Below are 15,576 nucleotides of genomic sequence, written 5' to 3' on the forward strand. Positions count from 1 at the left end.
CAATATTCACTCTATTGATTTACTGCCAGAAAATTGTTATTCACTGAACTGAAGCATGCAGGCTAAAATAATAATTTCCCCCTTGACCGCAGTGTTGTGAGATATGAGTCCTGCTTCACTGAAAAGTTGTTCTCCCTCATTTCAGTAGGAGGTGACGCTCTGAGTGGTGGGAGGAATGTGTAGTTATCATTAGAATGTGTGGGCTTGGGAATACAAGACACTCCTCTCCCGACGTTTAGCTAACAAGAGCCAAAATGCAGGGGGATCCAAAGCAAATTGATGGAATGCAAATAGTTGATTGAGGCTTCCTTCTGGCTCTTCAGGAAGGCTGTGTAGTTAGGAAAACTGGCATTCTAGGGAGGCCTAGGCTGTATATGAATATAGAAATTTAATTTGAAAAGTCCAGGCACAATTTTCAAATGTATAACTTTTTTAAGATATTAAAATGACAAAAATTTTTTGTTGTTCAGTCTTTGACAAAACTATAATGCTAATAAATGCATGCAAACTAAATAACAAAACATTAAAAGATTAAGGTAGTTATTGGGGAGACTAAAAATTGGATTCTCTGGATTCCCACACAATTAAAGTAAGTTTTTCCTTAGCCCATTTGTTTTTTAAAAATCTGAATGTGGCAAATTTCATGAAGGCCTTCAGGAAACCACCTAAAATTTTTATGTAATTTATTAAAGCTTTCCTTAGAAGTCAAGAGAATGAACAGACTATAAAGTAAATTACACTCACATAAGTATCTGTGTGGAGCATTACTGGAAGACAAATTGAAGAACCTTAAAAATCAAACCAAGATGGAGTGACTTAAGCTAACACTATTAAAAACAAGAAGTCACCTATGCCCCAAATAAAATTAAATTTTAAAAATTATAGCCCTAAACTTTTCCCCCCAAAGCTAAAATTAGGTGCAGCTATAAAAATAAGGGACCCTATGCTTAGCTAGCTGCGACACTTGTGCCTGGCTGTGCTAAGACCTAACCCAGTTTGTATGCCTCCTAATACTCAAATAACGGTGTGGGAAGCGGGATGCTGCTCTCCCTCCAGGGGAACGAGGGGAGCGAGACGTCGTCCCCCTCAGGGTGAACAAGATGGCGCTGGCAGGGAAAGGAACTGCTAAAGAAGTAAACAACAAAATGGCGACGAGGTGCATGCCTCCCATGTGATCCCGTAGTGATTGGATAGAAGACGCATGCCCTTCACATGATCAGCTCGCGGATTGGACTGCTGTGTGCATGGACTCTATAGTGCTTTTGATTGGTCGATGTGGGTATATAAACCGTGTGGTTTTGTGCTGGGGGCGCTCTCTGGACTCCCGAGTTCAGGAGGCCCATCTGCGCAGACGCCAAATAAATCCTCTTGCTTTTGCATCAGCTGGTCTGGAGTCTGAGTCTCTGGGATGTGCCTCTCGACATGTTAGCATCCTCACTCCGAGGGTCTAACAAAATTATACTCATTTGTAGGATAGTTTGCAAGGCCTCTTTGCAACACACTCTCTGGAGTGCATGCTGGCTTCTTCTGTGTATGTCAATTACAAAATAAACAATAATCTGCCCCTTATGTCCTCCAAGTGGGAAGGGATTTGAAGCCAGCTTTGATCAATGAACTTGTCACAAGTGAGGTAACAGGGTTATGACTGGATGTCACCGAAGGTCCTATGACTCTGCTTCAGCAGAAGAAAGAAAAGGAACCAAAAACGCCATCCCTTTGAAGCTGTGCCCTGGTTGTATCTAAAGAGTATGGCTGTGGGTTGTAGGCAACATTCCTTTTAATCAGCATGTCCCCTCCACTAGGTCTAAATACAGTGTGCCAGCTTTGAGGAGATGGGTCTGGCATTGCTCAGACTTTTTAAGCCATCTCACTTTTGGAAGAGACTGGAAGCAATGCTAGGAAGACCTACTAGTGGTGGTCACCAACTTGAGCCTCTGGATATCTCTGTCCTCTGATCCTGAACCATCTGCCTCATTGGACTGAAAAGAATCGGATTTGGGTGTGGCTCAGCGGGGAGCAGCAGCCCAAGTTTTTGCAACCTTGAAACACTCAATTTCTCTTCTAAGTTTGGAAACCTTGCTGTTATCTCAATCTGGAGGAATACAGTTGGAGAGAGGTGGAGAAACCTGTTCAGAACTGCTCCTCTCATCCTGAAATGCACAAAGTCATTGCTAACCTCATTAAGCTAGAAAGCTTGTGGTTTGAGAGCAGGATGAGGTGGCAAGGATGCAGGAGAAAAGCCCGATTTCACAACAAACAGCAGCCACAGCTCCTGACTGAAGACCCTTTCTGGAAATGAGCTGGTGGCGCACAAGTGTTAGAAGCAGAGCAGCCCCGGATCCAGCTGTGTTTTGCCAAGCTGGCAATGCCAGCGTCTCCAGGCATCACAAGTTGCCTCTTGCATATCTTCTCCAGCATCGTAACTCACACTTCCAGAATATCTGTCTGCTTCTTTTAGGTCAAGAGGGATAATTTGCAATTTTGTTTGTTGGTTAGTTTGGCTGGTTTCACTCCGAATACATAAGACGTGTGAACCAGCTCAGCCTAGCATTTGGTCTTAGCTGTTTCATTCATTGCAACTGTCATGAGCAGTGGCAGGGGCCAGTTGCTGCACAGGACGGGCAGAAGATACAAGACAAAACATTCTTCCTGCCCACAAGAAGCCCATGCATGCATGTGAGGGATGCTTTCTCCTTTCTTCTCCAAAAACAAAACCAAAAAAACTCCTTAGCATAACCCCACAAGTTTCTTTGTCTTTTTTCTTTTTCATTGCCTATAGCAGAATTTCAGTGTGTTAAATATCTAGCAGTTCTAAATCCAAAAGTTTACTTGGATGGTGCATGCTAATATCTGAGATTTGAAATAAAGCCAACGCATTTTGCCCCTTGGTCTGAAAAGCACATCACTGTGCCTGTCTTTGCTGACTAGTCAGAGAGCAGAGGCTGTTGTGTTTATTCAAATCTGTAATACTATAGTTAGTGTAAAGTGGATTCTTGATAAAGGTTTGGCTTTTTGAGGTGGCAAATGACATTGTCACAAGGCAAATGGAGGCGTCTTAACTTTCTGAAGGGATATAATGAAAGTCAGGAAGCTAACATAAAACACAATCTAGGTCTATATTCATAGATATGAAAATCAACTATACCATTTCATCCTGCAATTTTGAAGGGGAATAAACTTCCCTAAAGTTATAAAACATGGCGTCAAATAGAACTTTCTTGAATGATGGAAATGCTCTTTGCACAGTCTCATGGAGTGGCCATCAGCTGTGAAGTGTGATTAATGGAGATGAGGAAATGAACTTCTAACTTTCTTTACATTTAAATACTTTAGCCACATCCAGATAATACTACTCTACTGGGCAATATAACCCAAGAATTATGAAATGTTCTTACTGGATTCTGAAATAGCATGTCATGTAGCTTATACGTGCTTGAAGAGTTGTAAAGGTTTAATATATAATATTTTAGAATATCTTTATAGTATAATAACCTGTAATATAGTTTACAGTCTAGCAATGTCTACTATAGTGATTATGATATAAAATCTACAGTAGGCAGTTGTCATACAGTAATCTCTCCTCCAGCAATATAGCATTGTAGTATACATAGGACAAACACTCAAAGATTGTCTATGTGACTGTAGGGAGACCATTTAATCTCTGTGTCTTAGTTTGCTCCTCTCTAAAAATGCAGTTCATAATAACAGTGCATATCTCATGGAGCTGCTATATGAATTACATGAGTAGTTCATATATAAGCATTTACCATGCTGCTTAAGTACACAGTAATTTCTCAATACAAACCTGGCTATTTGTAGAGAGACAGGCGTCTTTAGAAAGGTTGGCTGACTTGCTTAAGTTTAGAGAACCATTTAGACATAGTCTGTTTTGAGTCAACCAAAGTGTCAACACAGTACAAAAGAAGGCTATTAATAAAGCATTCTGGGTTATTGCTAAGTTTAGCTAAGCAGAACAAACATCATAAATAACCCATTAGGAGAGGATCCATGTGAATTGCTCATAGAATCTGCAAATTTTTAGATACAAAAGGAGAACTCAGTCCATCTTCTTCATTTCACAGATGAAGAAATTGAAAGTTAGGTGCCTTGAACACAGACAGGCAGGAGTGGAACAAAGCTCCTGCTTCCTGACTTGGTAGTCAACAAAGACAGAGACTACAGATTCTAATGTAAGTCACATCGTCACTCCCAGAACTTCATTTTACTGTGAGTCTGTAGTTTTTTACATGCCACTCTCCTAACAGGCAGCTTCACACGTGAATGGGTGGATATAAAATCCAAAAACATTCTCACCCATATGTTCACAAATAAACGTTTGCCAATATTTACCAGAACTTCTGAAGCTTCTACACTCACTTGGTTCTGGTTCAAAATTTTGCCCAAGATTAGTGATGATGTGTCTGAGAATAGATGAAAAAAGTAAGTAGCGAACAGAAAGACAACGGAGTCATAACATAAACATCTGAAACTCAGGGTACTTCCCCAGATATTACTAAGGAGAGTGAAGTGTTTTAAGAAGCATATCTATTAGATTAAAAAAATACACACCAATACTGTGGCAAAATGGAATAGAGTGGGCATGCATTGTTGATTTTAGTGGGTTGAAATCACGTCCTGCCCAACTCCACGTCTCTGCAGAATTTTAGAATCTGACCTTATTTGGAATAAGAGTCTTTGCAGGTGTAATTAAGGTAGGGTTTGAGATAAGTTTATACTGTGAATAGATTATGCTCTGATCTCAGTGAAAGTGCCCTTCAAAGAGACAGGAAAGGATAAGACACAAGGACACAGATCAGAAAGAGGGAGGAGAGACAGAAGTATGGAAAAACCAGTGAATGCCAAGGATTATAAGCAAATACAGGAAGGTAAGAGGAAGGTGTGGGATGGTCTCTCCCTTCAAATCTCCAGAAGGAACCAACACCTTGGTTTTGGACTTCTGGCCTTTGGAATTGTGAGAGAATAAATTTCTGTCTTTTTAAGACAATCAGTTTGTGATAGTTTATGACATTGGCCTTAGAAAACTATAATTTATTGATCATAATATACTTTCTTGCTAGTTTTAATCCAACCAGAGAAAAACGGGATTTATAGTGTTTGCTTTGAGATAAACTTCCTCTAAAAGAGGGAAATCAAAGAATTGGTTAGTGCATCTGTGGTTAGTGCATCATGGCCCCCGCCCAGTGATTCCTGCCTCCAGGTACACACACCCTTGTGTGGGCTGCTCCCATACAGGGCTGAGGTGCATAAGCAATAGGAAACTGGAAATGGCAGAATGTGACTTCCAAAGTCACAGTTGCCACTTTGCTCTCTCCTGGCTTGCCTGCTTGGAGGAAGCTAGTGGCTGTGTGAGGACACCAAGCCTCGCCATGGAGAGGGCCACACAGGCCTGCTGACAGCAAGTACCACACTCCCCTTTGTGAGGGGTTCTGCAGGCCCACCGCCCTCTCAACTGTAACCCCAGGAGAGATGTGAACCAGAACCCCCAGCCAAGCTACAGCCCGATTCCTCATTCTCAGAGTGATGGGATGAATGCATGTTGCTCTAAGCTGCTAGGTTGCAGAGAAATTTGCTACATAGCAGGAGGTAACAGAATCAGAACTGTAGGACTGTGAAGAACTCTTGGTTTCCTCTCCCGAAACTATCTAAGCAAAAAACAATGGAGTCATTCTTGATTCTTCCCTTTCCCTCAGTTTCTCACAATAGATTCAACATAGGTTTGCCCTTCAAAATAAATGCTGACTCAGCTCATCTCCCTTGCTCCACTGTCCCACCCCAGTTTTTTTTTTTTTTTTTTGGGGGGGGGGGACAGGCAGAGTGGACAGTGAGAGAGAGAGACAGAGAAAAAGGTCTTCCTTTGCCGTTGGTTCACCCTCCAATGGCCGCCGCAGCCGGCGCGCTGCAACCAGCGCACCGTGCCGATCCGATGGCAGGAGCCAGGTACTTCTCCTGGTCTCCCATGGGGTGCAGGGCCCAAGCACTTGGGCCATCCTCCACTGCACTCCCTGGCCACAGCAGAGAGCTGGCCTGGAAGAGGGGCAACCGGGACAGAATCCGGCGCCCCGACCGGGACTAGAACCCGGTGTGCCGGCGCCGCAAGGCGGAGGATTAGCCTAGTGAGCCGCGGCGCCGGCTTCCACCCCAGTTTAATCCACCATTATATCCTTTGGGACTACTGCACAAATTTCCCAGCCATCTCGGTGCTCGCAGTACCACCCTGTAACAGCTGTTTTATTGAACATGGAGATGTCACCATTTGTTACACACGATGAGAACATCTGCATGCCTACGGCTGCCTAAAGTGACACCCTCCGTGCTCCTCCCTGACTGGGCACACCCCAAGAGGCTACTTACTGCCCCGCTAAATGTTCTGCTTTGATTTCGTTTGTCTCTATAAAGTTTTGCCTGCTTTTGAATTTTATGTGATTCAATCATCTTTACTTGCCCTTTGAACTCAGCATTGTGTTCCTGAGACTCATCTATGTTAATGCATATCTAATTCTCTCCTTTTTGTTTCTGGATAGCATTCTCTTGTGAGCCTATGCATCAGTTTATTTATTCACATGTCTTTGTAGACTAATTTCCTTAGTGGCCGTCCATGGCACTTAGACTAAAATCCAGACTCCTTGCCGTGGTGTATAATTCCTTGGTATTCCTCCGCCACCTCTGTGGCGACAGAGGCTGGTCTTCATTGTTCTTTTGAGCATGTCAAAAGTGTGTGGCCTCAGAGGCTTGGCACTGCTGCTTGTTCTGTCTGGGACTCTGCCCGTGGGGCTTCCCATGACGTGGAGCTCAGCTCCAGGTCACCTCCCTGCCTACAGAAGCAGCCCACTTCCCGACTGCTTATCCCACTACCCTGACTCACTTTCTTCCAGGTACTCATCTCTGTTTCAACAGATCTTCCGCATCTGTTTATCTGCTCATTTTCTGACCCCTCTACTGAGACTGTGGTTCTATAAAGGAGCTCTGTGTCTGCTTTACTCATGCTGACTCACCTGTAACCAGAAGCACAGAGCAGGTGACCCATAAATATCTGAGTGAATAAATGAATCAATAATTGGATAAAAAAAAAAAAAGCAAAAAGGATCAAATAAATTGGGCGCTTATTCTTAAGTCAATGGCTCAAAACTGGGGACAGTTTGACCCCAATGGGATATTAACAATATTTGGAGACATTTTTGGTTGTCACAACTGGGATAGGGCTGCTGCTGGCGTCCACTGAGGAGAGGACAGGCTACTACTAAACATTCCATAATGCACATGATGACTTCTGACCAAGAACTCTGTAGGCTAAAATGTTAGTGCTGCTGGGGTTAAAAAAAAAACCTACAGAACAATCTTTTCTTCAATTTTCCTTGTGTTTATTTTAGAAACAAAATTAAGTGAGATTATAGAAGTATTTTTAATCAAGAAAACATGAAAATCTAGAGATGCAAATTTATATATTTATAGCAGCCACACTTAAAAAGATTTTACCATTTGGTTTTTATGGCACAATGAAGCAAATGAATTTTCTAGTTGACATATGCACAGACATGGTAGAAGTTTAAATTTAGTCTTTCCAAAAAAATCCTCCACACATAATAAGGCTACAATAGTGGTAATGCCTAAAGAAATGTTCTTTTCAAAATGAAATTTTCATTTTCTTAGTATAAGAGATTTTCAACTTTTAAGATGCTGCACACAATGAATGATCGAATTATCCACAGGGTGGGATACCACAGGACAGATGAGGCAAAGCACTCAGCACTATATGAATCATACTGAGAGGCAGTCCTCATTGAAGCACTGGTGGCAGAACCACTTGACAGGAGGAACTTTCTAGAACAATTTCTCATTTCCCTTCCAAACTGATTTCTATTTTTACTTTTCTGAACACATGGTTTGAATTGCTTTCCCACTGACTAATAGTTAACTAAGGAATTACTCCATGCCTGGCACTGAATGTACAGCAGTGAGCTAAACATGTTTGTTTAACTCAGATCCTGGGGACTTCAGATATCTAAATTGTCCTCACCTGCCGGGAAAGTTGATCAACTGATCTTGGCTCAACTTCCCTACAGAAATTTACTTTAAAATATTTAAAGCTGTGGCTGGTGCTGTGGTGTAGTGGGTAAAGTGGCTGCCTGCAGTGCTGGCATCCCACATGGGCTCCAGTTCAAGTCCCACCTCCTCCACTTCTGATCCAGCTCTCTGCTGTGGCCTGGGAAAGCAGTGGAAGATGCTCCAAGTCCTTGGGCTCCTTGAGAGACCTGGAAGAAGCTCCTGGCTTTGGATGGGCACAGTTCCAGCTGTTGCAGCCATCTGGGGGAGTGAACCAGCGGATGAAACCCCCCCCCCCCCTCTGCCTCTGCCTCTCTTTAACTCTGACTTTCAAGTAAATAAACAAATATTTTTAAAAATTTTTAAAGCTTTTTAATTTAAAAAATGAAAAATATTAAATTTATTTGAGATACAAAAAGAGAGAGGGATAGTGAAAGAATTTTTAACTGCTGGTTCACTCCTCAAATGTCTTCAACAGCTCCCAGCTGGGGCCAAAACTGGGAGCCAGGATTATAATCAGGTCTCCCACGTGGGTGGCAGGAACCAAAGTACTGGAGCCTTCACTGTTGACTCCCAGTCTGCACTGGTAAGAAGCTCAAGTCAGGAGCCAGAGCCAGGCAATGAACCCACGCATTCTGATAGGGGGCACAGGTGTCTTAACCTGGGTCTTCATCACTAGGCTGAACACTCACACCAACATTTAACTTTACAAAAGATTAAAAATTGTGTAACTTAAATTTAAAAAATAATAAAGTAAAAATAAGATCCTTTAGGAAAAAAAGAAGCTTCCTGATGAGCTGTTAAGACGTGCCCTGTGAGTGGCGCGTGGGAGTTCTGTGTGCTTTATTACCTGGAGGAACGTCTGAGCCCATAATCGTGATCGCACCTTCAGGACTGCACTTTCTCCCCCTTCCAGTCGTCCTACCGCACAGGAGATCTGCAAACACTCAATATTTGTGCAGTTCTGCAAAAAACAACAGCGGTGGCAACAGCACATCAGTGACTTTGAATTGTGGTAGAGAATCAACACTAAAATCTACTTACTTACATTCTATTTCCCCAGGAATTACTGCCTTATCAACAAATTACGGAGAACAAATACACTGGAGTAATCAAGAGAAAGCATGGTTCAGTGGTAATCATGCATCAGCTTTGGGGTAATATAGAGATAAAGTAGAACATAAAGAACAGCTTACAATGTAAGCGCTTTCCTAAGAACCCGAAACCATCTTCCTGCAGCAGTAAATGAAAGGTTCTGTTTCACTTTCTCAGAACTCTGGGAGATTCCTAAAGACATTCACGATACCTGATGCCAAATAGAGCAGTCTGGAAAGGGCTGCAGAGGAAGGGTCCTAAACCTATTATCGCAAAGACCCAATGTCATTGACCTGCTGATACACACTTGTCCAAAGCTTTCTTCTCTTTGTCCAAATTACACCCTGATTGCCAAACAGGTCCTTCCTTGAGTTCCAGTCGTGAGTCTGTAGGGTTTTTAAGCCAGTCTGTAGGGTTTCCCAGATTATAATGGATAACCTTTAATATGTGATTCCATGGTCCTAGAAAAGTTTCACGGTGGTGACATTCTGCCTGTCAAACTGTATTTTCCAGTTGGATCGCAGTTTGGAATGAAGTAACACCTTACAAAGCATTTTCTGTGTGCCATACACAAAACACTTCTCCAAGTGTACTCCCCTCACTGATCTGAGTTTATCTTGTGCACCATGCCTACTCATTTTTCATGTCTCAGTTTCCAGACACTGGATATACGTGCTCCGTAAAAGCCAGTTTCCTGGCTACTATGTGATGTAGTTGGTTGAGGCAGTTCACTTCAATGAATAACCCAAGCTACAAAATAACCTGAAGAACACATTACCATGGGGACTTTTTTCTAGAACCTCGGAATTCTCTAAAGACAAAGTGATTGCTAATAAATATCTGCTAAATTCCTGTAAGACTAGATTTCTCTGTGACATTTCCAAATACAGGTGACTGGGCTATTCTGGATAACTAGAGTTGGGTACTGAGGTGCCTGTTAAGACTGTGAATATAAAGTAAATTCAAAGTGTGTTATTACAAACATGAAAGGAAAAAATGAAAGGGGGTAGGGGGAGAGCTGGAAGTGTAGTTATCTTTTTAGAATTCTATGAAATACATGATATCTGTTCTCTTTATATGAATAAAAAATAAAAAGAATTCTCAAAGCTATGCAGTTCCTGGCACTTGTGAGGAGTGTTATGTTTGCCTGTGTTTCATGAATGACACTGCACACTGACACTGGAAATCCCATCTTCCTGAGGCCAACGGGGGGAGCTGGGAAACAGCTAACCTCCTGGTAGTCGGCTCTGCTGGCAGATTCTGGAGCAGGTGATGCATGGACTGAGGTTTGAAGACTGAGCGTTGTCAGCCAGGATGGCCTGACTGGCACAGTTCTCCTGTACAACGCCCTTTCCTGAGGGTGTCCTCAGGGGAGGGGAGGGCAGGGTATGAGGAGGTGGGATAGACAGATGGAAATCAGACAGGAAAGAGAGAAAGTCTAGGGAGAGAAGAATCTTCCCATTTGTGCTAAGCAGCCGAGAGTTTTTTTCAGAAGTCACCAGGGGGCCTGGTGACTAAATCTAGGAGTCTGACCAAGTCAGTGTTCTAGGGAGACAGATGGTGTGTCCAGAGGAGTGGATACAGGGGAGTGATGGGCATGAAGATGATTAGAGCTAAGAGGCCAAGAGAGGAATGCTGAGAGCCTGAACTGAGACAGTGGGAAAGGAAAGAGGAGGGTGAGTTTTAGAGCTTAATGAGTAGAATAGCTACTTGGTGGTGACTAATGGGACTTTGGGATGAGGGAAGAGGAGGGTGAAGGGAGATCTTTGGGTTGGAACTGGATGGATGGGTGCTGGTATTTCTGAGCTTTGAGGTTCAGGACAAGACACATTTGGGAGAGGAGTAATGGAGCAAAGAGCAAAGGTATTCTGGGTCTGGGGTGGCTACCAGATATCCAGAGGAATCAATCTTGAGTGCAGTAAGGGAGGGCTGAGATGGAATGACTGGGATAGGATCACATGCAAGGAATTTCCTTGAAGAGAGCAAAGTCAAGGGGAGAGAAGATGGAAGGTGAAGATGAATCCAGATATGCAGGACCACTTACTGGTGGGTAGAAGAGGAGTGCATGAGAAATTCTAGAAGGGGCTGGCCAAGGGTGGGAAGAGAAGCAGGAGAATGTTTTCTGGGGAAGCCAAGGGATGTGTCAGTTTCAAGAAGTGGCCAATGGGGTCAAATGCTGAAGAGCAGTTAAGGAAGAGAAGGCCTCCGTAAACCCGCAGGGACAAAGAGGAAAGTCTGCAGAGGAGAGGATGGAGGTGGCAACGGCAAAGAGCAGGGCCCCAGGACAGAAGGACAGGGATATTCTTAGGCAGAGGAGGAATTATCTTTCAGTGCTACAGATACAAATTTTTCCTATGCAAATTGGAAATTATGATCCTGACACAGGATGCTGGCTTTTGGCACTTTCAAATTCCTAATCAGAAATGTGATTCAGTAAGTTGTTTTTAACTAAACAAAAACTGTAGGAGGTCTTATTTAGCTTTTGATTTTAGAATAAACTCTGCATAATCACTCTCTTTCCAGAGTTGTTTTGACTTGAGGACATGGGGAGGCATTTGATTTGCATTTTTTAACCAGTGAGAGAGAAAGCAAATAAAATCTGAGTGAAAGTCAGATATGGAAATCAACGATTGCCTTGGCATCATCTGCGGAAAAATAAGGTTCTGTAGTAGTAAGAGGAGAAAAATTATGTCAAAAACATTCAATTGAGAAACAATGAAAGTAAAAAAAAAAATCCTAAAATCCAAGTGTGATAATTTCAAAACAACTTTAGTCATTGATCTCTACTACCTTACTGTACTCATGAGACACACACTGAAGTGGAGGTTGAAAGACATATCTGAATCTTGATTCCTCAAATTGTCACTTATACATGGGTTTGCACACTGGTTCTTCTGCGGGCTTTTCAATCTGATAGATGTCAATTATTGTTTTCTGATCTATAGTTCCTTAGGAGCCTTTAAAAATAATAATGTGCAGACTTTTATTAATTTATTGAAGATAAATTAATACTCATGTTTTGAAAATATTTTATGTCATAAAAGTTACAGTTACTTGAATCATAATCTGCCAATTGTCATAGATTTTTACAGGCTTCTGTCATAAGAAGCACTCCTTACTTGATTTAAATGTAACTGATTAAGTTAGATTTGATTATACTTTTCTATTTCTATGTTTGAACTCTTTTTTTTTTACATAATTACATAGGTGAATGTCAAAGACTGTTTAAGACAAAATTCATTTTTAAAAACCAATAAAACCATTTTAAGAGTAAAGATCAGGGGCATTCAATACATTCACCTTGTTGTGTAACCATTGCTGCCTCCATCTGCAGAAGTTACTCATCTTCGCACACTCAAACTCTAATTCCTGAAAGCCATATCCATGAGATGCAGAACTGAAATTTGTGTCTATTTCACCCTAACATCCTCTCTTTGGGTGGCTCTTTCCTATCACTAGGCAGAGGTGAGCCATGGGGCGGGCAACATGTTTAGAACGTTCAGGCAATGATTAATGCCATGCGGCATTATCTTCTTTGATTGGACTGAAATAAATGATTAGTATTATCAGAGTTTTAAAAATATTTTTTAAAGTTTTTTTAAAGCTCTCATGCTTTATTTGAGACACACACACACACACTCACACACACACGAGTTCCCACTCACTGGTTCTCTCCTCAAAGGTCTATAACGGCCTGAGTTGGGAACTCAATCCAGGTCTCCCATGTGGGTGGCAGGAAGCCATCACCTGCTTCCTAGCATCTGCATTAGCAGGGCATACAGTCAGGAGCCATCACAGAGAATCAAATGCATGGACTCCGACAGGGCACATGGGCATCGTAGGGAAATGTCTTCACTGTAGGCTCAGTGTCTATCCTCCCTCCTTGTTTTCCTAATAAATCAATTCAAGAAGGTACAGAAGTGCAAGAATAGAAGGAAAGTCCATTTTGGACTTCCCCACTTCCCCAATAACTATCCCATCTGTCTTCCTCAAAATTTACACGCTTTTCTGTATCATCTGATGACTCAAACTGGAGCCTGTGGGCGAAGTGAGCTGAGCTCGGCACTCAGGGAAAGGCGGGGCCTGTGGGCAGAGGGTGTTCATCTGGATCTTGGAACTGTGTACCAAGCCCATGGATTATGAAGCAGAATGAAGCACTCTTCTCTCCTAGTGCCTCTTTAGCGTGAGGCAGATGACTTCATGGCTGCTCTGTGACTGCCTAGATCCGCCCATTTCATCTATCTTTCCTGGGTATGACCTCTTTTATTAGAACTTCCCTGCCTCTGCCTCACCCCCACACACCTCCTTCCATTAATTGAACTAAGAGTGGAATGCTATTGATACTCTTTGAGTCCTCTGCTTTAGTAAAGGGGGAAGTGATTGTTAACATTCGCTCCTATCATCATTTTGCATTTTATGTTCTGTCAATCCCTTCCAACTCTCAATTCTCCTCTTTTGTAAATTAAGCTTATTATTACTCCTTTCAGTCATACAAATACTAAAACCAGGGATTCCGTTTCTCCGGCATAGATCTGTTCCTGTACCCATCTCAAATCATTTCAGCGTCATAACTGGCTAGAGTAATTTTATTCCTTGTAGATGACTGCAACAGCCATGGTATCTGACTTCAGCAGGTGGGTGGGCTCGTGAATCCAGTCAGCCTCAACACTATTTTTTAAAATGCTTGCAATATGTCATTTGCTTAGAATTGGATTTAAGATTTAGAACATTAGGGTCAGGGAGGAAGATTAAGAACATGTCAGCTGGGGCACCACAGGCAGCCTGCAGGTGACTCTAGGAACTTATTAGGAGGCAGCTTGATGAGTTCATTCACTGCATCATCCACATAGTCAGTCCACAAATGAACCAGGCACTGAGCTGCAGCCTGGAGGACAAAAATGCTCAGCAAACCCAAACACACACACCACCTGTCCCGCTGGCTTTCCACTTGGTAGACAAGTGGAACAAGACAGTGTCCCAGAGGCCAGAGCACGGTGTCCCTGGACGAGCCTGGAAGCAATCCCACATTTCTGGGATGAACGCAGGATATACAGAGCAAGAAAGCAGCACGGGCTTGGGTGTTTGATGGCTCCCAACTCACGGAGCGCAGCGACTGCTGCCCTGGAAAAACAGCAGCGTCGCCCTCCTTGGCTAAGGGTGTTCTCGCAGCGGTGCCACCGCCTTCCTTTCCATACTGTGCTGTTTCCCCAAGGTCGCTCCCTCCGGTTTGCCTCTTGGAATGGATACCTGTTGGCTGGGGTTGTGGCTCTGGATTTGGCATCACCACGTGAGAAAACGTTTTGGATTGAGCTCTTGCACCGTGGCCTTGGGGCAGGAAGTACCTGCTGGGCCGCTGACCCCAGCCCCAGTGCTGGGGCACAGAGTTCTCAGTGTGTCCCCGCCCCAGGTTTCTGGGTGCCATTTCATGTGGTTCTTGGGTTTGCAGGTGACCTGTTAGGAGTGTGGTTGTAGCTTCCTAATTGTTTATGGAGCTGGTCTGTAGAACACAGATGAACTGAACCTTAACACTCACGTTGAGCCTTTGCAATATTGTCAGGGAAAGGGATAAATATTTAGAGAGGTGACACAGCTCTGTAAATGGCATTGGTCTGAGTAGAACGATACCAAAACACTGACTCAGGAATGCGAGGGCAGGCTAGGCTCAGTCTTCCAGAATTACTCAGCGCTCAGTGCTCTGACTTGCCGGGGGGTTGGCCAGGAGACCTCAACACACCATTCTTGCCTGTCTGGACAAGTGGAGGACTGTGAGATTCAGGGACATGTGCACCATTTCCTGGGCCCATTGGAAGGATGGCGCCTGTCCAAGGTGCACCAGCCCAAAGTCTGTGGACCAGCAAACAATGGAAGCCGTATGTTTCTGAAAGGGGTGAAAGGTCACATGTGATGTTTGCATCATCATTTCTGTGAGTGGCCGCACTGCAGGCTTAGACGACTGGGGAGGTTACACTGCAAGTGCTCTTCAGTGCTCCAGGAAAAGGGACTCTGCTTTCTCACAGTGTGCACTGCCAGGAAAGGCTGGGCACATCTGAGCCTTGGAGGAGACTGAGAACAACACCGGAAGTGAGAAGCACCTACCCCTGGGAAGTGTGTCCAACCCGACCCTCCCCTGCGGTGCTGCGCACACGGGAATGACTCACCAGGACTTTGGCGGGGGCCTGTCTGTGGAGCTGGGCCATGGGCACATCCCTCTTCCTGACAAGGTGAGGAATGGTGGAGTTTCGCAGGAAGGCGCTAATCTCAGCAGTGTCCTCTGGGGAGGCAGCGGGCTGCAAACAGAAGGCAGGAGTCACATACAATGGCATACAGAGCTGCTGCCTTTTCACTAGTCTTGCCCTGCAGGCAGTTTGAGTCCAAGTGCATTGGATTCCCTTGAGAATTCAGACAGGCTGTGATGTCCCT

At 43.6% G+C, this 15,576-nt stretch overlaps 1 protein-coding gene across 1 annotated transcript in view; it reads right to left on the minus strand.

The window, feature by feature from the left end:
* ITGA8 (integrin subunit alpha 8) overlaps positions 1–15,576 on the minus strand; it is a 192,194-nt gene that overhangs the window by 17,243 nt on the left and 159,375 nt on the right. The window contains exons 26-27 of the mRNA XM_002717427.6: positions 15,315–15,443; positions 8,912–9,025 (exon numbers count right to left, since the gene is read on the minus strand). Coding sequence (XP_002717473.3) covers positions 8,912–9,025; positions 15,315–15,443 — 243 coding nt within the window. The remainder of the gene's footprint in view (positions 1–8,911; positions 9,026–15,314; positions 15,444–15,576) is intronic.

The sequence above is a fragment of the Oryctolagus cuniculus genome, chromosome 13 (genome assembly GCF_051225735.1).
Source record: "Oryctolagus cuniculus isolate XC-2025 breed Fujian yellow rabbit chromosome 13, ASM5122573v1, whole genome shotgun sequence".
NCBI lineage: Eukaryota > Metazoa > Chordata > Mammalia > Lagomorpha > Leporidae > Oryctolagus > Oryctolagus cuniculus.